This window comes from Cebus imitator, unplaced genomic scaffold, assembly GCF_001604975.1.
Source record: "Cebus imitator isolate Cc_AM_T3 unplaced genomic scaffold, Cebus_imitator-1.0 Scaffold125, whole genome shotgun sequence".
NCBI lineage: Eukaryota > Metazoa > Chordata > Mammalia > Primates > Cebidae > Cebus > Cebus imitator.
This window is the reverse complement of record NW_016107440.1, coordinates 2,594,116-2,618,936: the sequence shown is the minus strand read 5'-3', so window position 1 is coordinate 2,618,936 and position 24,821 is coordinate 2,594,116. Positions and strand designations below refer to the sequence as shown.

The 24,821-nt window shown below is 43.2% G+C and overlaps 1 protein-coding gene across 5 annotated transcripts in view; it reads right to left on the bottom strand.

Moving 5' to 3' along the window:
• The window catches only part of EXTL3 (exostosin like glycosyltransferase 3), a 126,762-nt gene that overhangs the window by 7,729 nt on the left and 94,212 nt on the right, over nucleotides 1-24,821 (bottom strand). For all 5 annotated transcript variants that reach the window (XM_037742681.1, XM_017540440.2, XM_017540441.2 and 2 more), the window contains 3 exons: nucleotides 13,599-13,726; nucleotides 7,073-7,217; nucleotides 2,130-2,258 (listed from right to left, as the gene is read on the bottom strand). In XM_037742681.1, the coding sequence (XP_037598609.1) occupies nucleotides 2,130-2,258; nucleotides 7,073-7,217; nucleotides 13,599-13,726 (402 nt within the window). The remainder of the gene's footprint in view (nucleotides 1-2,129; nucleotides 2,259-7,072; nucleotides 7,218-13,598; nucleotides 13,727-24,821) is intronic.

Here is a 24,821-nt window from a genome sequence, read left to right as displayed (position 1 = left end):
AAAAAATACCAAAAAAAAAAAAAAAAAAAAAAAAAAAGAGACCTACCACTCTACCTGGAAAACATACTATTCTTATATATATACTTGTGACTATTATTTTTCACAGTTAAAAAAAAATCAATACATTATTTTGCTAATTTTTTTTCTCTTGTGAGGCTTTAACAGAAGTCACGGCAATAGAAGGAAATGTTCTGGGACAATCAGGAGTAATGTTCTGCCCAGGAGCCACAGTTGGCCTCCAAATGCATTTTCCATGCTTTGCTGCATGGAACCAGCATCCTCTGGTGACCACTCTGCTTAGCACTAAAGTACAACTTCCTTTTCACACGCTGCCCAAGATGGAGTGCAGTGGCTGTTCACAGACACGCCCATAGCACATTCAGCCTAGAACTCCTGGATTCAAGTAATCCTCCCGCCTCAACCTCCTGAGTAGCTGAGACTACAGGTGTGTGCCACTACACCCCACTTCTAAAGATACGATTTGACTATTAGTACATGGTGGTGGGTACTTAATCCAGAACACAATTATTATCATCATTACTATTTTTTTTTTTTTTTTTTTATTTTTCACTTGACTAGCCTAAAAATAAATAAATAAATAAATAATAAACAATGAAGTTTTTTTTTTTTTGAGACAGAGTCTCACTCAGTCGCCCGGGCTGGAATGCAGTGGCACTATCTCAGCTCACTGCAAGCTCCGCCTCCTGGGTTCAAGCAATTCTCATACCTCAGTTTCCAGAGTAGCTAGTACTACAGGCACATGCCACCACGCCCAGCTAATTTTTTGCATTTTCAGTAGAGATAGGGTGTCACCATGTTAGTCAGGATGGTCTAGATCTCCTGACTTCATGATCCACCTGCCTCAGCCTCCCAAAGTGCTGGGATTATAGGCATGAGCCATGGCACCTGGACTAATTTGTATATTTTTTAGTAGAGTCACGGTTTCACAGTGTTAGCCAGTATCGTCTCAAACTCCTAACCTCAAGTGATCTGCCCTCCTCGGCCTCCAAAATGCTGGTATTACAGCAGTGAGCCACCGTCCTGGCCGAACACAATTATTATTTATTCATGGCAATGACATCCATGAAAGTCAACTTATTTCATAAAATTAAGTAATGTGCTTTTATGATAATCACAAAAAGAAGATCTCATTAGTTTGCTGACCCTTCTAAGGACATCCGGTATAAATCTATGAAATAAACACAGACAAAACACAGTCACAAATATTCATTTGAAGTTACAGATTCTGTAGCATTACTGGTTCTCATAATGTCTCCTTCTGTAAGGACTGAGCTATGCTGACCGTTACCAGCATGCTCTAACTTGCTGACAGAGCACCCATGATGACAGGAAGGGGGTGGAACCAGGCTTTCTGTGCACTGAGTGTACTTGTTAATTCCTCCAAGAACAAAAAAGAACAAGAATGTCTAGAGTTCTGAGGGTATTTTTGGCTCTGGGTAAATAATTTATGTAGTACTTATGCGCCGGGCACTATTCTTTGAGCTTTATATATATTAACTCAGAAATTCTTAAGGTTTTTGTTTGATGGATATCCCCTGTGCCTCTGGCTTGGCAATTGGGTCACGGCTGTGGACTCCTCAAAATAATGTTTTTAGATATATAAACTGCAATACACAGGATGACAATGCAAACGAGTTACACTAAACACAGTGATATACATGCTCTTTTATAATGCATTAAATAACAAGATCTAAAGGAAGCGTAATAATGGCCGTGAATTCAAAGCAGTAACAAACAGAAACAATATTTTTGCAGATACTGCAACATGTGATAAGAAGATATCTATGATTTCCACTGGTAACAAATCAGTTAACTACAAATACTCTTATGAATTGTATAGCCTGTTTCAAAATTGAAGAAAATGCTAAACTCCAGTAAGAGATTAATAAAAATTATGATGCAACATCTTTCCAAACCTTCTGGTTTCTCTCCATTGGCCTTTGGAATGAAGGGCCCCTGTCTTAACATCTCACGAAGCCCATGGACAATCCTTTCGTGATGTAGGACAAATGAGGACTGAGGTCCAGTGCAATTATGTGTCACGCGACTGCAAAGCAAGTGAATTAAACATGCGTGTATCTGCAGCCCCACCAGCAGCGGGACCTCACCTTGATGGGGGGCTTCCGAGTGATGTGGGAGACAAGAAAGTTCATGGCAATGTCCTCACAGTTGATGTATTCATCCACCATGTCCCGGATGGCCTGGGGCATCACGTAAGAATACAGGTAGGCGTAATACTGTCGGGAAGAAAAAGAACCACATGCTCTGTTAGAGGACACAGGCTGTTGGCTTTCAGACAAAACACGCATGACTAGAGGGGCTGTTTGGGTGTGGTAGTAACTGGGAGGTATTACTGGCACTTAGGGACTTGGGCTGGGGGTGCCAGACATCCTGACGGGCAGATCTTCTGCAGTGAGGAATTTATCCCATTCAAATGCCATCATCACCCCCTTCAGTAACAGAACATCATGTCATCTCCTTGGTACCGCAGCGATTTTGAAATCAATATAAAGATTTGTCAAACTAGGTCAGACGCTGGTTCAGTAACACTATTTTATCTCTAACAATGGCAAAAGGAAAAAAAAGAGTAAGTGACGGGGAAAAGCCTGGTTATTTTCTCAGACCTCAATAAATCTCAGAACCATGAAGCACACCATCCCTCGTGGCCTTCCACAGAGATTCTTGAGTCTGGTCACTTCTCACTATTGGCCCTGGCTATTCAATGCTCCCAACCCCGCCTTCATCTCTTGCCTGGATTGCCCGCACTGGCCCCTAAATACCCTCCCTGCTGCCAGATTCTCTTCCCCATGTGCTAGTCCCAGCACAGCAGGTGACTGTGTTAACACTCAAGCCAACTGAACATGTCACCCCTTTGCTTTAAAGCCTCCAAGCCTTCCCCTCTCAGTTAGAATAAAAGCCAAAGTTCTTTTGCAAGCACTTTTTCACAAAAAAAAAAAAAAAGAAAGAAAGAAAATTTTTAAAATGGCAAAGTTCTCAGACTGTTCTACAGGTCCACAGAGGGAAGAGTTGGGGCCACTGACACCTGCTCATGAATGTCAATTGCTACATTTTTAGAATGTTGTGAGCTTGTTGTTAAACACAGCCATTATTAAAGATGTAATTATATAAACTTCAAATTAAACAAATTAAAATTACACTACAAATCCATGCAATGAATACCTTAAATTCATTACTTCCTAATTTATTATATCTTGAGGTTACTTATATCTACTGTTGATGTTGAAAATACTACATAATGGGCCGGGCGTGGTGGCTCAAGCCTGTAATCCCAGCACTTTGGGAGGCCGAGGCGGGTGGATCACGAGGTCAGGAAATCGAGACCATCCTGGTCAACATGGTGAAACCCCGTCTCTACTAAAAAATAAAAAAATAATAAAAAAAAAAAAAAAAAAAAAAAAAAAAAAAAAAAAAAAAAAAAAAAAAAAAAAAAAAAAAAAAAAAAAAAAAAAAAAAAAAAAAAGAAAATACTACATAATGGTGTACAACTGTACATCTCTTCCCAAATCCATGTTCAGTGGCTCATGCTAACTTCAAATCAGCCAAGGTAAGAATATTTATACCACAGAAATCAGCAAATACTACAAGACAGGGCACACGTTAACTGCTACATGTTGCACTTTGCTGTAATGAACAGATGAATAGGTGAGGCTCCCAGTTAAACCGGTGCACTATTAGCATACTTCATTACCTACAGTATAATCTGTTTAGGGAAATAATGATCATAAAATGTTTTTGTGACACAGAATAAACGTGCTTTCTTAAGAGTTGGTAAACTTAAAAAATGTATTGTACTTTTTATTCTTTTAACAAAAAGGTGATCCAGGCTGGGCATGGTGGTTCATGCCTGTAATTCCAACTACCAAAAAACTAAAAAAAAAGTACTAAAAAAAAAAAAATTAACTGGGCATGGTGGTAGGTACCTGTAGTCCCAGCTACTTGGGAGGCTAAAGCAGGAGAATCGCTTGAACCCAGGAGGCGGAGGTTGTAGTGAAACAAGGCTGTGCCACTGCATTCCTGCCCGGGTGACAGGGCGAGACTCCATCTCAAAAAAAAAAAAAAGTTTGATTTGGAAACAGACCTGACTTGCTATAACTCACTATAACTTGCTATAACTTTGCCAATCATGGTAAAACCTTGATTGGTATCCAATCAAGGTTTTCAAAAATAATAATATTCAATTATACCACTTTAACTAAAAATTAAGATCTTGACCAATATGGTGAAACCCCATCTCTACTAAAATACAAAAATTAGCTGGATAAGGTGGCACATGTCTGCAATCCTAGCTAATCGGGAGGCTGAGGCAGGAGAATCACTTGAACCTGGGAGGCAGAGGTTGCAGTGAGCCAAGATCGCACCACTGCATACCAGCCTGGGCAATAGAGCGAGACTCCATCTCAAAAAAAAAAGAAATGAGTATAAGAAAAACAAGGAGCCACAGGCAGGTGAGCTCACACCGGCCCCATTATGGGCCCCATCGACAGGAACAAACACCACGCAGCCCAGCCAGGCCTCACAGGGCCTGATCTTCATTTGTATTGCAACTCAAATCTTTCTGTGAAATCTTCTGATTTTTAAAAGTTGTCAGTGTATGGGACAATGCTGGAGGGCCCAAAAATCTCTCTGTGAGTCAACTGAGACTGGGAGGCTGCTAGTCCGTAATCTTCTTTCTAGATTTTCACACAGGAAAAATACTAACTTTCATTAGGTGAATGATTTCTTGAAAGGAGAGGTATCTGACCATTTGTGTTTTTAAACAGTCTGAATCTGAGAAGGCAGACTTTTCAGAATTTAAGTACATCCTCAGGATATGAGGATAGACACTGCTAAGATCAGTGGCTCCTTCTGAGCTGAGCAAGTGTGCAGATGTTGGCCAGTTGCTAACACCCTATTCCTCTCGCCCTAATTGCAATCCCCAGCCCAACCAAGGCTCACCCAAGGAAGGAAGTCCTGAGGTGACGTGCAAGAATGGGATGATCAGCTTCACACATTAAGTTTTTAAAATAAAAAGAATAGCTGAAAGTTTAATGACTGCTTAGATGGGCTCGAAATGTCCCTGTAGGTTAGGCATGGTGCCTCATGTCTGTAATCCCAACATTATAAGAGGCTAGAGCGGGGCAGATCGCTCGAGCCCAGGAGTTTGAGACCAGCCTGAGCAACATGGTAAAACCACAACCCTACAAAAAATACCAAAAAAAAAAAAAAAAAAAAAAAAAAAGCCAGGTGTGGTGATGCATTCCTGTAGTCCCAAATACCCTGGAGGCTGAGTCAGGAGCATCACCTGGGTGAGGCTGAGGCTGCAATGAGCCAGGATCCCACCATTACATTCCAGCCTGGACAACAGAGACCCTGTCTTAAAAAGTAAAACAAGTCCCTATAAAAATGAATGTTATTGTTCTATTTGAGGTGACTGGCAAGATGCCACCATCTGAGATGTGAGATAGGTACCGGAGAAAAGACTTCAAGGAGCTGGGGAGAGATGGTGACCTTTTGTGGGAAAAGTTGGTATGAAGTGCTGAGGGACAAATGAGAGAGGTCCCGTAAACAGTGAAAATACACAAATGCAGACCTCAGCGAGAAAGGCCACGGCTGGAAGAAGATGAGGAAGTCACCAGTCTGCAGATGCTAAGAAAAGCCTCGAAACCTTGAGTGTGTGAGAGAACCCCAAGGGAAAAGAAGAACAACAACAGAGGCTAGACCCCAGGACATGACACCTTCCAGGCAGAGAGAGTGTGGTGGGAGGGTCTTCTGTGAGGACAGTGAAGGCGCCAGAACCACAGAGGGCGTGGACGCAGACAAAGAGGTGGCGGCAGGTGCCACCGTCTTTGGTGACTGTCAGGGCACAATGAAAAGGCTAGTCGATAGCAGCAGGACAGATGACAGGAGTTGCAAGTGAGACTTTATGTGACAGTGGGAGGGAAGTGTCATTGGTAAGCAATGAAAATGTTCCCTACGCCTGCCCCGTGCTGAAGCACAGATGTGGGGATATGAGTGCCTCAAAGTATACAGGAAAAGGCTAAAGGGAGCACTGTCCTCAGAGAAGACCCAGCGGACAGAAGAGGTGCTCTGTGAGGTGGGCAGTGGGGGTAATGCCAGGGTAGTCTTAGAACAGGGGCTCCTCAGGGCCTGAGTAGGATTTTAGGAGGGAGGTAGAGAGTGGCACCCACGGACACAGAAGCCACATACAGCATTGTAAACTTTCTAGAAGCCACAATAACCACATCATTAAACAGTAAAAAGAGACAGTAAAATGAGTAATTTTAACCCAGGATATCCAAACTAACTGCATTTCCACATGCAATCAATATAAACAGTTACTGAGCTGTCCGACACTCTCTGTTACAAGTTTCTGAAGCTGTTGTGCACTTTACACTGAACAGCACATCTCCATTCTGACCAGTCACACACCAGGTGCTCAGCAGTCACACATGGTCAGGGGCCACTTTACAGAATGGAAGAGGTAGACAGGGAAGATGGGCCAGGAGCAAAAAACACAGAACAGTAGAGGAAGAAAGACTGCAGGGTCGTAAGCTTCGGATATTCAGCGAAAATCAGATTATGAGGCACAGTGAAAGTAATGAGCACAGAAGCATCACAAAGAACCGGCAGAGCCACACAGAGGCTCGTTGTGGGGCCTGAGACAGGCGTGGTACATCTAAGTCAGAAAAGTGCCCAGGTCATTTTCTGATGGCTGGGCCACATCTGGACTGGCAGTGTTAAAACTGTAAGGTATTTGAGGGGTCTTTTAGCCCAGGGTCCTCAGCTTTACAGAGGGAGAGCCAACGCCCAGAAAAATAGTTTCCAAATGGCCAACGTGCTGCTGTACAGGCAGCCCTCTCATCCTGACTTTTTATCCCAGAGTTGTTCTAAGCATCTTGATCACTGTCTCTAAAAATGGAAACAACTGACATCTAGCACAGAAGAGACACAGAAAAAGCGTTAGCAGAGCTAAGCTGAGGGCAGCATTCCACTATCACACAAAGGCGAAACTCTTACCAAGTCGATGCCATTCTGACCAGCTTTTTCTTACCTTGTGAAAGAAGGCAGCACCTGTCAGCACCATGGACAGCTCACAGGAGTAGTTGGAGTTGTAGAGCCAGGACTGATGGGGGATGTCCCATGCGTGGTAACGGCCAGGGAAGCCCACGATGCGGTCCCGAGCTTCTCTCCACACCCTCAAAAAACACAAGTGCATATGCAGACCTGAGTACAGAGCTTCTAGGGTCATCAGAAGTGTTCACAATTATTGCCTCTACCTTACAAGCTCTGGCTCCTAGGCTTTTACTTCTTTTATCCTTTCAAAATAAAACAAAATCAATAACAAGCCAAACAGGATAAAAGCAAATAAGGTAACATATTCAGCTTCCTTAATAAGCACCTGCGCATTGTCCCTCTAGCAGTCAGCATCCTCCAGCCCTTCCAGAAAGAATAAGCCCTAACTTGGGAAGGGCATCTCCAGAACAGGGTATGCACAATAATCTACTAAGGGGGTTCCCAGAATGGGGTATGCCCAATAATCTACTAAGAGGCAGAAAGATGATATCAATTTCAATTCATTTTTTAGTTTATTTAATTTCCAAGAAAGGGCTGGGCGAGGTGGTTCATGCCTGTAACCTCATCACTTTGGGAGGCTGACAAAGAAGGATTGCTGGAGTTGGTGACCAGCCAGAGCAACATAGCAAGATCCTGTCTCTAAAAAAAAAAATTTTTTTTTGTAATTAGCTGGGCATGGTGGAGCACACCTGAACTACTAGCTACTTGAGAGGCTGAGGTGGAAGGACTGCCTAAGCCTAGGAGTTCAAGGCTGCAGTGAGCTATGACTGCACCACTGCACTCAACCTGAGTAACAGAGCAAGACCTGGCTCTAAAAATGAATGAATGAACAAACAAACATTTTCTAAGAAAGGCTTTGTTTTCTTTTTTCTTTCTTTTTTTTTTTTTGAGATGCAGTCTCACTCTGTGACCAGGCTGGAGTGCAGTGATGCGATCTCAGCTCACTGTAACCTCCGCCTCCCGGGTTCAAGTGATTCTCCTGCCTCAGCCTCCTGAGTAGCTGGGCTGGGACTACAGTTACGCACCACCATGTCCAACTAATTTTTCTATTTTTAGTAGAGATGGGGTTTCACCATGTTGTCCAGAATGGTCTCAATCTCCTGACCTCTGATCCACTTGCCTCAGCCTCCTAAAGTGCTGGGATGACAGGCGTGAGCCACTGTGCCTGGCCAAAAGGCTTTGTTTTCAATGAGCGTGACGTATTAGTTCAGTAGGACATGTATGTAATTTACATATATTGCACACTTCTACTGAGAGGGTACATAATAAAAAGGTTTAGAGACCACTGGTTTAACCACAGACTACTGAACTGCGCCACTCCTAATTCAAAACAAGCAGGGCTGAGGGAGAAACGTGTATCATGAGATGTGATCTACAGAACCACAGAACTGAAAGGTTTCATTAAATGGAAGAAATAAATGGAGAATTCAATATGTTTCAGTAGAAACTTTTATATCACCTCCAAATTTATAGGTAAAGTAGAACAAATAAAATTGGTCCCCAGTTTCCCAGGATAAACTGGAGAACGGAAAGCACTTAAGTTCCACAGAACCCGACAGGCCTGCAGAAGGGCTTCCAGGGATTTAAACTGCCTGCAAACGCCCTCATCACTTACATGCAACTTCATTTCCTAAGACACAGAAGATTTCATTTCAAGAGTTCCTCTCCTAGTAAGTCTGAAAGCATCAAATCTAATCCAGCAGAGGAGGAATCCAACTTCTATTGCAACGTAATAGCCTTCTAGGTGGGCTTTTAAGACAAATGATTTTAATTGTGGCAAAATAAACATAAAATGTACCATCTCAATCATTTTCAAATGTACAGTTCAGTGGCATCATGCACATTCACAGTGCTGTGCAACCATCACCCCCATCCATCTCCAGAACTCTTTCATCTTCCCAAATGGAAACTCTGTCCCCATTAAACACTGATCCCTACTCCCACCTTCCCCAGCCCAGCAGCCCCTATTCCACTCTCCGTGTATATGAATGACTACCTAGGGACCTCACATAATGGAACCACAGTATTTCTCCCTCTGTGTTGTTTGCACTTCTGTTGTAAATAATGCTGCTCTGGCCATTCGTGTATTCCCTTCTGTATGGATACATGCTCTTAAGTCTATTGGTATACCTTTTCTATCTGTCCCTTACGATTCTATCTGCCTCTTTCTTGGCTACGTAAGTTGAAATGAGTCAAGATCTATCTTTGCCAGAGGAAAGAATTCTCAGACTTACCCTTTCCTTTGAACTTAGGTCTGTTTCATTCCCATTAAGGTGAAATAAGCAAATTGGGGAGATGAATAAGAAAAAGCTTTTAGATCAAAGGATGCCCAAACACATGAGAAAAGAGTCCAGGTGGGAAATGGTTAGGATGTACAGACAGCAATGATGATTCACCAGCTCCATTACCAGAGGCTAAATCTCAAACGCAAATGATGGTTAAGAGACACATTAAAAGGCCTCCCGTTATTCTCTCACCACCTGCAAATCTGTTGGAAAATAGAACAGGCAAGGTCAGAAGCCCCTAAATCAGGGGCTTAGAAGATAGCTAATGCCAAATATGCTAATAAGCTTCAAATTCTTCAAAGCTGGGCTCCTTATCGAAATCATTCTTGGATCTAAGGGTTGGCAGTTCTCCTGTCAACACCCCACGACTCTGCTCACCGCACAGTCCTTTAGCATGCTCCAAACCACATCACGCTGCAACAGAAACACCCCCTACCACCCACCGCCCACCACTACCACCTGCAGCAGCAAAGACCTCACCTGGAGCTACCGCATGACTTTCTTCCTTTCATAAAAACAAGTGGAGAGGGCCAGCTACTTATTATCATCAACAAAGAAATACACCTCGGTTCACCAGGATCTTACCCAATACTATACTGGGCAAGAGGTCAAAGGAAATGTGAGAGGCCGGGGAGAGTAAGAACAGATGGTCTAATTTGTCAGAAATGTGTCAAATCATTCTTTATAGATGGATTTAAGACAGATGAGCAATAAAGCTGCTGTTCCTTTTATTGGAGCATCTGCTCTTACAAGCCTAAGCCAAAGGCAGGGCCAGAACCATGTAGGTCAGGTTAGGCCTTCAGTGAACAGAATGGAAGCACAGAGAAAGAACTCTCTATCCTGGACTCACACTTAATTTAACAAGACCTCCAAAGAAGCCTACTCCAGTGGTTTTGTTTTTGTTTTGTTTTGAGCTCTGTCACTTAGGCTAGACTGCAGTGGCATGATCTTGGCTCACTGCAATCTCCACCTCCCGGGTTCAAGCAATTCTCCTGTCTCAGCCTCCTGAGTAGCTGGGATTACAGGAGCACACCAACACGCCCAGCTACTTTTTAAATTTTTAGTAGAGACAGCATTTCGCCATGTTGGCTAGGCTGGTCTCGAACTCCTCACCTCAGGTGATCCACTCGCTTCAGCCTCCCAAAGTGCTAGGATTACAGGCATGAACCACCACACCTGGCCTCCAGTGGTTTTCAAACGATATAAGAACTAATTTTTCCCCAAAATTATTATTATTATTATTATTTTTTTGAGACGGAGTTTCACTCATGTTACCCAGGCTGGAGTGCAATGGCGCGATCTCGGCTTACCGCAACCTCCGCCTCCTGGGTTCAGGCAATTCTTCTGCCTCAGCCTCCTGAGTAGCTGGGATTACAGGCACGCGCCACCATGCCCAGCTAATTTTTTGTATTTTTAGTAGAGACGGGGTTTCACCATGTTGACCAGGATGGTCTCGATCTCTTGACCTCGTGATCCACCCGATTAATACTTTGGTAAAATACAACAAAAATGAACTGCATGATTTCTTAAATATGACACCCAAAGCACAAGCAACCAAAGAAAACAATTACAGTGAACTTCAAAACATGATCTCTGTGCTTCAAAGGACACCATCAAGAAAGTGAGAAGCTAACGCACAGAAGGGGAGAAAATATGTGCGACTCGTATCTCTGATGAGGAACTTGAATCTAGAATACATAAAGAACTCTTATACCGCGATAATAAAAAGACAACGCAAACAAACATGGGCAAAGAATGTGAAAAGCCATTTCTCCAAAGAAGATATACAAAGACGAAGTGGTCAATAAGCACATAAAAAGATGCTCCACATCGTTAGAGAAATGCAAATCACAACTGTATGGCTGGGTGCTGTGGCTCAGGCCTATAATCCCACCACTTGGGAGGCTTGCTCGAGGCCAGGAGTTTGAGACCAGCTTGCACAACAAAGTGAGACCCCATCTCTATAAAAAAATTTAAAGATTAGCCAGGTGTGGTGATGTGAGCCTGTAGTCACAGCTACTCAGGAGGATCACTTGAGCCCAGGAGTTCAAGGTTACAGCATGCTAAGATTGCACCACTGCACTCCAGCCTCAGCAACAGTGTGAGATCCTGTCACTATCAAACTATATATACATATATATACACACACACACACACACATATATACACACATACACATATATATACATATACATACACACATGAACATACATATATATATATATATATATACACACACACATATATAAAAAATGAGTTGTCACTTTACAATGACTCGGATGGTTATAGATTTTAAAAACGGAAAATAACAAATGTTGAAAAGTACGTGGAAAAACTAGAAGCTTCATACACTGCTGGTGAGAATGCAATATGGGGCTGCCACCATGCAAAACAGTCTGGCAGGCTGCCACGTTACTCTTAGGTATACGCTCAAGACAAATGACCTGCTCGTACAAAAACTTGCACATGAAGGTTCACAGCATTATTCATAGTGGCCAAGAAATAGAAATGACCCAAATATCCATCAACAGACAATGAATGAAGAACTGGTACCTGGGTCAGGCTCCATGGCTCATGCCTGTAATCCCAGCACTTTGGGAGGCCGAGGCAGACAGACTGCCTGAGCACAGGAGCTCAAGACCAGCCTGGGCAACCCCATCTCTACTAAAATATAAAAAAAATAATTAGCTGGGCGTGGTGGTCCATGCCTGTAACCTCAGCTACTTGGAGGCTGAGGTGAGAGAATTGCTTGAACCCAGGAGGCAGAGGTTGCAGTGAGCTAAGATCATAACACTGCACTGCAGCCCAGGCAACAGAGCAAGACTTCGTCTCAAAAAAAAAAACAAAACTGGTACCTGCTATAAGATGAACTTTGAAAACATCGTGTTGAGTGAAAGAAGAGAGTCACAAAAGGCCATGCATGGTTGTATGGTTCTATTGATAGAAAAAGTCCAGAATAGGCAAATCTAGAGAGACACAAAGACAGAGTGGCTATCTAGGACTCAGAGGGGTTGGAGAAAAATCAGGAGTAGCTGTTAATAGGTACAGGGTTTCTTTCAGTAGTGATAAAGATTTCTAAAATTAACGACGGTGATGTTTAACACAACTCTGTGAATATTCTAAAACCACTGAACTGTACATTAAATGAGTAAATTTTACGGTATATGAATTATATTGAAGAAATGTTGCCAAAAAAAGAACTGCAAGAAAAATGATCATATACTTGGATTTCATTTTGTCAAGTTTCTTTAAAAGTTTCTGAATGCTTACCATCAATTTTTGTACTTACCTCACCATAAACAAGCAACAAAACCGACATCACACTCCCTGATACACTTGGAGTGGCCTTCATCTACTCCACCCTCTTCCCTGCAATGACCCTCAAGTGGGATCCTTCAGCAGTTACTAAGACTCAAGAAGGCAGAAGGGTTGAAGGCCAGGTGAAGCTCTGGAGTGTGACAAACATGCCTTTGAACCTACAGCTCTGCCTGCCACTTTCTAGCTTCTACATGGTTCTGTTCCCTTGGATCTCAATTTACTCCTATAGGAAATGGAGACAGATACAATTTACGTCATCAAATTTTAGGAGGATTAATGAGGTAAGACAAAGTCCTCAGCTAGTCCCTGGCACACAGTATAGGTTCAACATATGTTCAGCAGCAGCATCATCATCATCATTACCACCACCTCCTTTTCTTCCTCCCCTTCTTTTTCCTTTTAAATCATTGCTTCCGACGCCTTCCTTCCGCCAAACCTTTTTGGGTCCAGGATGCTGGCACTGTTCCATTGCTCCAACACACAGCAGCAAGTTGCTTCTGCCTGCCTGGGAGTTATTTCCCATTCCTCTAACGACAAAACCCTATTTCCTTTAGAGAACTACCCAATGCCTCTACTCTCTGCCCATGTGGTTTGGGTTTAAGGATGATACACCTGTAGCACCAGGAGCAGGCAGGTAACCATGGTCTAGCCAATCAAAGAATTTCACCTCCCTGGCCACAGAGGAAAGGCCTGTGGGAGCGCAGATCAGAACCTAGAGATGAAGAGAGACAGACTCCTCCAGGGCCATCTACGAGCCTGCATCCAGCCACGTCTTACAACAGCCCTGAGTACCTGTAAGGGTTTCTCAGTTACCATCAGCCAAGAAATTCATTTTGCTGCCTAATCTAGGTTTTCTGTCACTTGCGACCTGAAGTGTTTGATTGGAAATTAGTCTCTCACCGAAAGCCAAACATGATTTCGTCATGGCGGAGGTGAGCATCATCATCGATGGACAGGATGGCCTCGGTCTCAATTTCGTTCCAGGGTAAGAATCGGTTGTTCAAACTGTTCTTCTCAGTGCGGACCACCTGTGACAAGGAAGGAAAAACATTAAAAATTAAGGATGCATTATGGAAGGCAAAACAAAACCTCTATTTAGGTCAAAGGAGACCATGGCTGGATTTACTGAATAATTGTGTATGATCTCCCCACTTGCAAAATCTAGCATAAACGTTTCAGGAATCAAAGCTGCCTTATACTTCAACAAATGTTTACGGATTTACCTTTTAAGCTTCATTCATTAATTTTCTTGTGAATCAAGTGAAAGCTGAGGATTATTTTATATATGTAATAAACACGACGTAGGGAAATTAAAAATAACTCTCCCAAGAGAACACAAGGTGGCAGAGTGGATCTGAGATTCCGATTCCTGGCTGTGGAATTCCCAGCATGTGGGTTAATTTTAAAACTGAACCCAGAAACCTCATGAGTCTGTCACTTCTGACTCCCAGTTCTAATGCCTTTTTGGGATATACACCCAAATAAAGAGCACAGCCCATTTTGGTCGAGATTAATTACTTCACCTATGCAATTCCTACCTACAATGCTGACTACGCATACACAAACTTTTTCTTTCTTTTCAAGGTGTCATGAACTCAGCACAACAGCTTCTACATCTTCAGCAAATCCCAATTCAAAAAACATCTATCCTAAGTGATTCAACATATACTCAAAGCAATATTTTCTTCAAAAAACAAAACTTGACGCGTCAAACGGTACAACTACATGACACAAAAATTGTTATTTAACCATCTTAATTTACCCACAATGTGGATGGGTAGCTGTGTTATTTACCTTGCCACCTAATGCTCACATAAACGATGATCACAGTCAGTACTTGGATGCCTCATTTTATTCTTATTTTTATCTAATTAGTCCAACCAATGGGGAACCATTATTTTGTTCTCAAAAGCCAAAAACAGCATCTCACGAAGAATAATCTTTTTAGAATGCCACGAAAGATCACCTTATTTCCAACAGACCATTTTACATGTACTGAGGACAACCTCTACCTGGTATGACAAATTAATTGCACCTGAGGGCTTAAATTTATGAACGGTTTCCAAGGGGCTCTGCGACCTACCAGTTTGTCTCTTCGGCTTCAAATACCTTCTCTTCCATCCTCCCCCTGGAGGCCAGCCAGCTCAGATGCCTCTTGCCACACCCTCCTTACCAGGAGAACCATTTATTCTATGTTCTTAATGCAGACTCCTCATACTTCAATTAATTCATTCTAGCACACTTAGAATCCAATTAATTCAGAGCTAGAAGGGCTTTGGAGATTATAGCATCTAACCTTCACTTTATACATGCAGAAACTGAGGCTCGAATGATATAATACAACTGGCTAATTGCAAGAGCCAGAACTCTAATTCACACCTTTTTTAAAAAACAAAAACAAAACTGAGGTCCCCAAGTCTCATCAATATGTTCTCTAGGCTCGTCTTGAACTCCTGAGCTCAAGTGATCCTCCCATCTTGGCCTCACAAAGTTCTAGAATTACAGGCATGTGCCACCACACCTGATCCTAACTCATACCTTCTGATTCCAAATCCAGTCCTTTTCCTGCTAAAGTTTTGCTAACTTTATAAACTTCTTCAAGCCAAAGCCATCATAGGAAATGCTTTTTGTTTTTTAAGATAGAGTCTCACTCTGGCCCAGGCTGGAGTGCAGTGGTGCGATCTCGGCTCATTGCAACTTCCACTTCCAGGCTCAAGTGATCCTCCCACCTCAGCTTCCCAAGTAGCTGGAGTTACAAGCAAGTAACACCACACCCAGCTAATTTTTGCATTTTTGTAGAGACAGGGTTTCACCGTATTGCCTAGGCTGGTCTCTAACTCCTGACTTCATGGCATCTGCTTGCCCCAGACTCTCCAAGTGCTGGGAATATAGGCGTGAGTCACCATGACTGGCCTGAAAATGCATTATTATTAATCTGTGTACCATTAAGGAAAAACAATGTTGCCAATTAAGAAAGCATGTGGGCCAGGTCCCATGGCTCACGCCTGTAATCCCAACACTTTCGGAGGCTGAAGCAGGTGGATTACCTGAAGTCGAGAGTTTGAGCCCAGACTGACCAACATGAAGAAACCCTGTCTCTACTAAAAATACAAAATTAGCCAGGTGTGGTGGCACATGCCTGCAATCCCAGCTACTCAGGAGGCTGACGCAGGAGAATCACTTGGACCTGGGAGATGGAGGTTGTGCTGAGCCAAGATTGTGCCATTGCATTCCAGCCTGGGCAACAGAAGCGAAACTCCCTATCAAAAAAAAAAAAAAAAAAGAGGGCATGTGAAATTGTCAATCCTTTGTTTACTTTATTACAGAACTTTTATTTTATTTATTTACTTATTAAGAGATGGAGTCTTGAGTTATCACCTAGGCTGGAGCGCAATGGTGCTAGTATAACTCCCTGCAACCTAAAACTCCTGGGCTCAAGTAATTGATCCTCTTGCTTCAGCGTCCCAAGTAGCTGGGAGTACAGGCATGCACCACCACACTTGGCCAATTAAAAAAAAAAATTTGTAGAGACACGGTCTTGCTAAGTGGCCTAGACTGGCCCCAAACTTCTGGTCTCAAGCAATCCTCCTGCCTCAGCCTTCCAAAGAAAGTGATGGGATTACAGGCGAGAGCCACTGCTCTTGGCCAGAGCCTTTTTTTAAGACTTCACCTCGGACCCAGAAGAGTTCCTGCCCAACTCAAGACAAAGAAGGATCTGTAAAAGATTCACCACTACGGTTAACAGATGTCCCAGCCAAGCCACAGACCACAAAATCCACCTTGCCCTGCAGCATGTATGACCAACATAAAAACCCCTGAGTGTACAGCGAAGGGCGTCCTAAGCTCAGACTCCACAGTGACAGAACGAAGGACTGAGTGAGGCCTCGGTCACACAAAAGAGAGCGACAAGGAGAGGAAACGCCAAGTGCTCACCTTACTAACTGACGGCTCCACTCGCCACAGGGCAAGAGAGTGGCCAGAAGGGGCCAGACTTGATGGCAAGCTCGGTGATGGTAAGAGGCCATCCAATGTAAGACACGTCTCAATTTCAGAGATGACAAAATGTAAAATAAGGTCAACCTTGGAAAGGACAGCATTTGGTAGGTGTTCATAAACACCCTCAACAAACTACCCCCATCGTTCATTTTACCTTCCTAACACACCTAGCATTCACTCAGTACAGAACTGTGATTCTGCCACTTCAGCTGAACAAAGCTCCCCCTCACACGCAGCAGTGAACACACACAGCTTAAAATGAAGAAAAACTACTTGAAAATGTCAATTCTTGAATATTTGCTTGTAGATGATCAGTTTTGTGGGTTAACCTTCAGAAGGATTATCTACAGCACAATTAGTAAACCAGGAATCTAGTAAGGAGCCTCAATGTTCAAAGTGTGAAGACCAGCAGCACACATGGGGGCTGGAGGGGTGCAGGGGGACAGACCCACCCCAAGCCCATCTTAACATGCCCCCAGGGGATTCCTGTGCACATTGAATCGGGAGAAGCACGAGTACAGTGGGAGACAGCATGGCTTTGGAGCCAATCAGAAAAGCCTGGGTTCAAATTCCAACTCCTCCGCTTACTAGATGTGTGAATCTAAGTACCCTCTCTGCTAAATCAACATACCACCCTGTTGTTTGCAAAATCTGAGGTTACTTATCAGCCAAACTTGACCATACTAGAAACAACCTAACTCTGCACCTAAAAGTGAAACCCAAGAAAAACTAAAATGATCATGATTTGATATCTAGATCATATCCAAAATTATCTAATTTACAAACAACCAAATCAGGAGAAGCTACTTTGGCTTTGGAAGACTTAGGTAGGATCATGGAGCCAGAGGTCAAATATCCAAATGTTTTGGCCTAGATTTCACACCAGTTTTTTTAGTAAGTTTATTAAAGTCCATTACTTGGATATCAAGAAGCAACAAGGGAACAACCACTAAGGACTCCAGGAACACAGGGCACCTGCCACCTCTGCCCACCCTCTGAGCACAACTGCTCTGGGCTGGATGACAACAGCTGTTCAGGTATAGCAAACTGAATTTTAGCAATCAGAATAAATGGGCCAGGCACGGTGGCTCATGCCTATAACCCCAGCACTTTGGGGGAGGCTGAGGCAAGCAGATCACCTCAAGTCAAGAGTTCAAGAACAGGCTGGCCAACATGGCAAAACCCTGTATCTACTAAAAATAATTTTTTAAAAATCTAGCCAGGTGTGGTGGAGGGCACCTGTGGTCCCAGCTACTCGTGAGGTTGAGGCAGGAGAATCTCTTGAACCTGGGAGGTAGAGGTTACGGTGAGCCAAGATGGTGCCACCGTACTCCAGGCTGGGCAACAGTAAGACTCCATCTCAAAAAAAAAGAAAAGCTGTTAAAGATTCACAGAAACACAACACCAAGCACTACAGTTTATTTGTGGTTAGCTGACAAGCAACTGCAGTAAGTCGGCTTTAAGAATTTAGAGCAGTGGTTCTCAAAAGTGATTTTGCCCCAGGGTACATGTGGCAATGTCTGAAAGGATTTTTGGTTGTCACAAATGGGGAGAAAGGAGTGCACTACTTGCATCTATTATCTAGTGGACAGGAGCCAAGAGTGCTGCTAGATCCTACAGTGCACCAGACACCCCCACAACAAAGAATTACCTGACCCAAAATGTCACTGCACCACTGCTGAACACCCTCATTTAGAGTCAACCTCCAGGAGACAGTAAACCAAACCGAACTTGGAAGAATAACTATAGTTTAGCACCCAAGACAATCCCCTTTCCCCCATAACCATAAAAAGATTTTGCCCTCACAAACTTTGCAAACACAAACTAAAACTAAGTGGGTGGAAGAGTAAAGGTTTTCTTCTAACAGTTTTGCTTCAAAGCTGTTGAGCATTTTCTGTGTGCTAGGCACTGTGGATGGTCTTTATCTGCATTCTCTCATTTGCTGCTGACCTGCTCACCTAGGCTGTTTTACCTGCACTTGCACTGGAATCACTGGCAATTTTTTCTCTTATAAGTTAATGGCTAAACTAAAGCTCAGCAAACCAGCTATTATGTAGTCTGGCACCAAAATCAGAAGAACAGAAAGGCTCAAACATTTCTAAATGCAGACTCCCAGATCAGCAATGCCTCTAAGAATATAAGAAAAGGCAGACTGAACATAAAAGAAACAAGTCAACCAGAGGGAGTGTGTCATGTTTAAGAAAGGTTCTCATTTTTGTTGATGCTGCTTTGTTTCAAATTAAAACAACACTCTTCCCTCGACCCCTCAATACTGGCTGTTTCATGTTACTACAGCATATAGCTATTAGATGCCTTATGATTACACCTTGGTAACTTGTGAACAGGACGACTGACTTTCAAATTACTGCTTTAATTACTGGTATGACATTAACCAAAAGGAACAGACCATAGTGCCTGGCAATAAAGCAAATGTTCAACAAATGTTTCATAAAATGAATGAATGAGCAGAAAATAGAAAATAATTCAGCCCTGCCATTCTATTTACAGAATATGAAATAAAGACTTGAGAAGTTTCTAGATCAAAATTATAGGTAAATAGTATCTTTAATAATCTTAAAGAATGATAACTAGAGAAAAATTAGGAAACCTCTTAGTATTTAATGTAGTTTTCTATAGCAAAAAACCCATCCACCTACAACAATCAAGCCAGGAGCAGATGCCCACGCTTTGCCTGGCTTGTCTCACACAAGCTCCCAATGGTGCCTTGCTAGCTCTTTTGCACAACATCATTCATGGGACCCCTGACTTTCTCCCATCACAAAGGAAGGGGAACAACAATCGTGGCCTAGAACCCTGCCACCTACGAAATTTGGCCATTTAAATACACTTTAAATGCCCTTTTATCCTTTAAAATTACATCTGGCTCAAGTCCGACAATCTCCATCCTCCAACAAAACATATCCATGCATAATATATCCCTACAGTAAATCCGTATCTGAGAATGAAACTTAACATCAAGCCATCACACAGGCAAGAAACGAAACAGCAACTAACCTTAGTTCTCCATCATCCCCTTCCTCCAACGTAAAAGAGGAAACCATCAGAGAACTCCGGAATCAGGAAAATGAGGTCCACGAAGAGGCACACAGTCATGCCCACCTAACTCAGGAGGACCAGGTAACAGAGCTTGGAGCAAGTGGGGAGGGAGGTGAGCAACAGAGAGAAGATGATACAACGAGGACGACATTATTTAAGGACATCATACATTCAGTAAATGTCAAGTGATGAGGCAGAAGGCAAGGAAATGCAAACGAAGGAAAAGGAAGTAAGAAGGTAACAGTGCATTGTTTTCCATCTATAACTTTACATGGAGACGTCATTCAGTACAAACAAAATTGTACATGTTTTAATTTATAAGAGAAAAAATTGCCAACGATCCCAGTATAAGTGCAGGTAAAACAGCCTACGTGAGCAGGTGAGCAACAAATGATAGAATGCAGGTAAAGACCATCAACAGTGCCTAGCACACAGAAAATGCTCAAACACTGCTAGCAATTATTATAACATGAGATTAGCACAGCCTCTATTTCAAGTGTCATATGTTTTACATGTATATTCTATATTCTGTACGTATTTTAATTTTGATACATTTTCTTATATTTTATATACATATTATTTAAAAGACAAGCTTTTGCTTTTCCAAGAAATTTAGACATGAACAAAAATAAAGAGAAGAAAAAATATATCCTGACCTATTGCCAGAAGTCCTGAGACCTGGGGCCAGCGGTGGCTCACACCTATAATCCCAGCACTTTGAGAGGCAGAGGTGGGCAGATCATCTGAGGTCAGTATTTTGAGACCAGCCTGGCCAACATGGCGAAACCCCAACTCTACTAAAAATACAAAACTGCAGTTAACACCCCTCATGGACACCGAGGAAGGAGAACTGTCCAGACCCAGGCACAATTAGTGCCTGAAGAATATCTTGGTTTATAGTGTTATTACTCAGCTACGTCCTTTATATAATCCTTTATATATAATCATATATTAGTTTACAGAATTAGTGCCTAAAGTATAACTTACTGCTTACATATATCTAGCTTATATAATCATTCTTAATACTTATATCTAGCATACTTAGTTCTGTACAATCATTCTATATAATCATATAGGTATTGTAGTCGGAGCTGCACTGACACATTCAGTGCTGATTTACAGAATCCTTCTATATAACCATATAGTAGTTTGTAGCAGGAGGAATGCCTAGAGCAGTGACAGAACAGAAGCAGTACATGGGAAAACAGCCGGACCAGCACAAGAATCAAAGACCCAGGCGGTGGCGTCCCTGCCTGAAAGGGCATACACTGTATGGCAGGCTTGGAGCAAGAGCCTCTCCTCCTGATAAAGGAGTTGTAGTACCTTGCATCCAATTTCTGTGGAAAGCAGGCTTCAGGTCTGAGATCCTGGAAATAACCGCGGGAAAAGAACCCCTCTGGTGTGACCAGTCACGGTGGCTATACACTGTCAGTCTTTTCTCGCTTCTGTGCTAGCTCAAATCATCCTCCCATAAATATCTTCAGAGAAGTGCACAAGTCTGTCAGCTCCCACTGCATTGGCTTACAGTATCCTTCTATTAGAAATCCTTTGAAGTCTCCAGCACCCAGATAAGAAGTGTTACGCAAGACACCTGTTGCACACAGCCCACCTCCTTGCCTCGGTGACCTAATGGGAGCAGACCCTTTTTCTGTACATGACCCTCTACTACTGCGCATGGCCCACCTCTGCCCAAGTGACATAATTGGGTGGTCCCCCCACTTGTGACCCACTGGATTATGTATGCCCTATTACTAAGCCTATGGATGATAGCCTCACTCACAACCCTGCCCCTGCTTATATCTAATAAATACAGATGCTCCCGGGCATTTGGGGCTCTCGCTGATCTCCGCTCACAGGTGGCACGGTCCCCCGAGTCCAGATGCTCTTCACCAGTTCTTCAGTGTCCTGTCTCTTTACTTCTCGATCCTGCACCTCAGCACAGCATAAGGGACACCCCATAACCCTGTGGGGTCCAAGAGCCGTGCACAAAAATTAGCCGGGTGTGGTGGTATGTGCCTGTAGTACCAGCTACAAGGGAGGCTGAGGTACAAGAATCACTTAAACCCAGGAGGTGGAGGCTGCAGTGACCCCAGATCACGCCACTGTACTCCAACCTGGATGACAAAGTGAGAATTTCTTAAAAAAAAAAGGTCTTGAGCCCTCATTCTAATACAGGTTTCAATTAGTCAAATGACCTAAAGCAAGAGAATTCTCACAGCCTCACATTCCTTACTTTCAATTAGCAAAAAGAGTACATATAAACTAAGAGGGGAAGACATCACCTAAAGAATCAATTTGCTGCAAGTTAGTCAATTATGCAACATGACTTTCTGGCAATTTCTTTAAACTTCTCTATTTCTTGCTATTCATTTTTGGTTGGAGGTAGCCCTGTTTTGTATAATTTTCCTTCGCAGCCATACAGCCCATTTGCAACATAAGCCATAGCTATAGCCACCATGTTACTAAGTAAAATGTTGTCAAAGAGAAAAACAAACCACCCAGATGTGCCAATCCCTAGTGAGATTCACCAGACCTTGCACAGTCTTGGATCTGGAGAAGCTGGACAAGGCTTTCCCTGCTGGCTTCACCTAGGTATCACAATTTTGGGAAATTATTGTCTCATTCGTTCAAGGGATATTTTTAAAAGTAGAGTGTGCAGAGATAAAAAAAAAAAAAAAATACAGCTTATCAATACTCTAAGGACTAAGCCCTGAGAACAATCTCCCATCCTGTCTGAGGTCTAGTCAGAATCCAAGCCTCTTGGCTTGAGGCAGAGTCCCCAGCTGGAAAGTTCATAATGCCAAGAGCACACTATGGATGCAGCTTCTCTTCCCTTTTCCCTAAGAGACGACTGGGGAGAAAGTAGGAAAACAACTCCCCTGGAATGATATTTACATTCCCCCAAATACTTCTCCCTGTTCAATTTGAGTATCAAGGGCTGGGAGAGAGGGAAAAGGGCACTGAAAAATCTCATATCTTTTTTTTCTCTAAGAGACGGGATCTCACTCTATCACCCAGGCTGGAGCGCAGTGGCACAATCACAGCTCATGGCAGCCTTGACTTACCAGGCTCAAACAATCCCCCCACCGCAGCCTCCCAAGAACCTGGGATTAAAGGCATGCATCATGATGCCTGGCTAACTTTTTTTTTTCTTCTTTGTTTGTAGAGATGGGGTTTCTCTATGTTGCCCAGGCTGGTTTCAAACTCCTAGGCTCAAGCAATCTGCCCGACTCAGCCTCCCAAAGTGCTGGGATTACAGGCATGAGCCACTGAGCCTGGCACTGTCATTTTCGCTTGGGAAAAAAAAATGGTGCATTCTGACCTCATCACTTCCAGAGAGACCCTGCAGTCGGCAAAGATGTGTGCTATGCTGATCTCTGAACTGGCTCTCTCCACCATCGTTCCTCACCTAGGCTGCTGCAAGTCTTTTACTGCTTCTGCTCTTTTCCCTCCCAGTCACCCCCAAATCACATGCCTCCTCTGCTTAACACCCTCCAGGGGCATCCTAAGGCACAGAGGATAAAACCCAGACTTCCTGACCACATGTGTGCCGTCCTGCACCTGGCTGGCCATGCCGCCTTCTCCAACCTCCTTCGAAAACGCACCACCGAGATGCACTAGACATTGCTTCTGGCACTTGCCATTCCCCCGTACATCCCTCCAGAATTTACGTGGCCTGCTCTCTCGCTTCATTCAGGCTTCTGCTCAAATGTCACCTCTTCTAAGAGCCCTTCCCAGGCACCCTGCATAAATTAGCCGTACCCTTTATGAAGAAGAGAATGAAAAACTAAGACTCAGGGACGGGCTGCCAAGAGACTGTCTCAGCAATCAGTAAGTAGACAGTGTGAAGAGAAGCAATGCCTTGAGCAAGCTAGGCTACATTGTTAGTCACAGAAAGATGTCCCTTTCCTAACAACCCACATGTTACAACTCCAAAACGACTGATTCTAAAACGGCCATCCTACTTCCTATTTTCCAGAATATAAAGCAGAGTAAGGAAGATGTGTAAACTGGTCAGTATATAGTAACTCAAACTAAAGTTTTTAATGGGACTATCTATCAAGGGATGACTTGGCGTTTCTGCCTCCAGAAGGGTTGAGTAAGCTCCTGCCAGACCCAGTCCTCCCTCAGATGACTACAACCGCTGGACAAAAATACCGAAAAAGGAATTTCCAGAAGGCAATAGAGAGTAAAGAAAAGACAACCATGGAGGGGTGCTAAAATTCAGAGGGAGGGAATTACTGACACAGGGAGAATTACTGCTGATTTTACCCTGAGAGTAGACCAGATTTGGTACCAAGAAAGACAGCCAAAACTACCATACAAAACCTCTGGTCTTTCCGGCCTGTAAAGGAAACGTGTAAGGTAACCATAGCCCCTAGTAAGAAAGGAGAAAATTCCAGAAAGGAGAAAGCCAGGAAAGGGGTGCTCCAAGTTCTTCAAAGAAACTGCCCTGTCTCTGGCCGACTCCTAAGCCACGCATGCTTGGTGCAAGTTGCAAGCAGAGCAGCTAAATAGAAAAGAACAGAGCATGCGAGTGGCCACTCAGAAGACAGGCTTTCAGTCTGAGTCAACATAACTAACCACCTGCTAAAACACAAATATCAGCACTTTCCAGAATAAAAATCAAAGAAAACCATGCTGAGGCATACCACAGCCGAACTCCTGAAAACCAAAAATAAAAAAAAAGACAAGATTAGCAGCAGTAAGAAAATACAAAGAACAAAATCTCAATAGCAGCCAGAGAAAACCACACCTTACATACAAGGAAACAAAAATTGGCAAACTACTGACATATCGTCAGAAACCACGGAGGCCTGGAAACAGTGGAACATCTTTTAGGTGCCATGAAAATGGTGGTCCCCAGCATAGTGCAGTGTTTTTCAAAAGCCTAGACCTGAAATCCCTTGGCATAATAATACTCTCAAGCTGGCTTTCATTAAGATATCTTTGTTAGCCGGGCGCGGTGGCTCATGCCTGTAATCCCAGCACTTTGGGAGGCCGAGACGGGTGGATCATGAGGTCAAGAGATCGAGACCATCCTGGTCAACATGGTGAAACCCCGTCTCT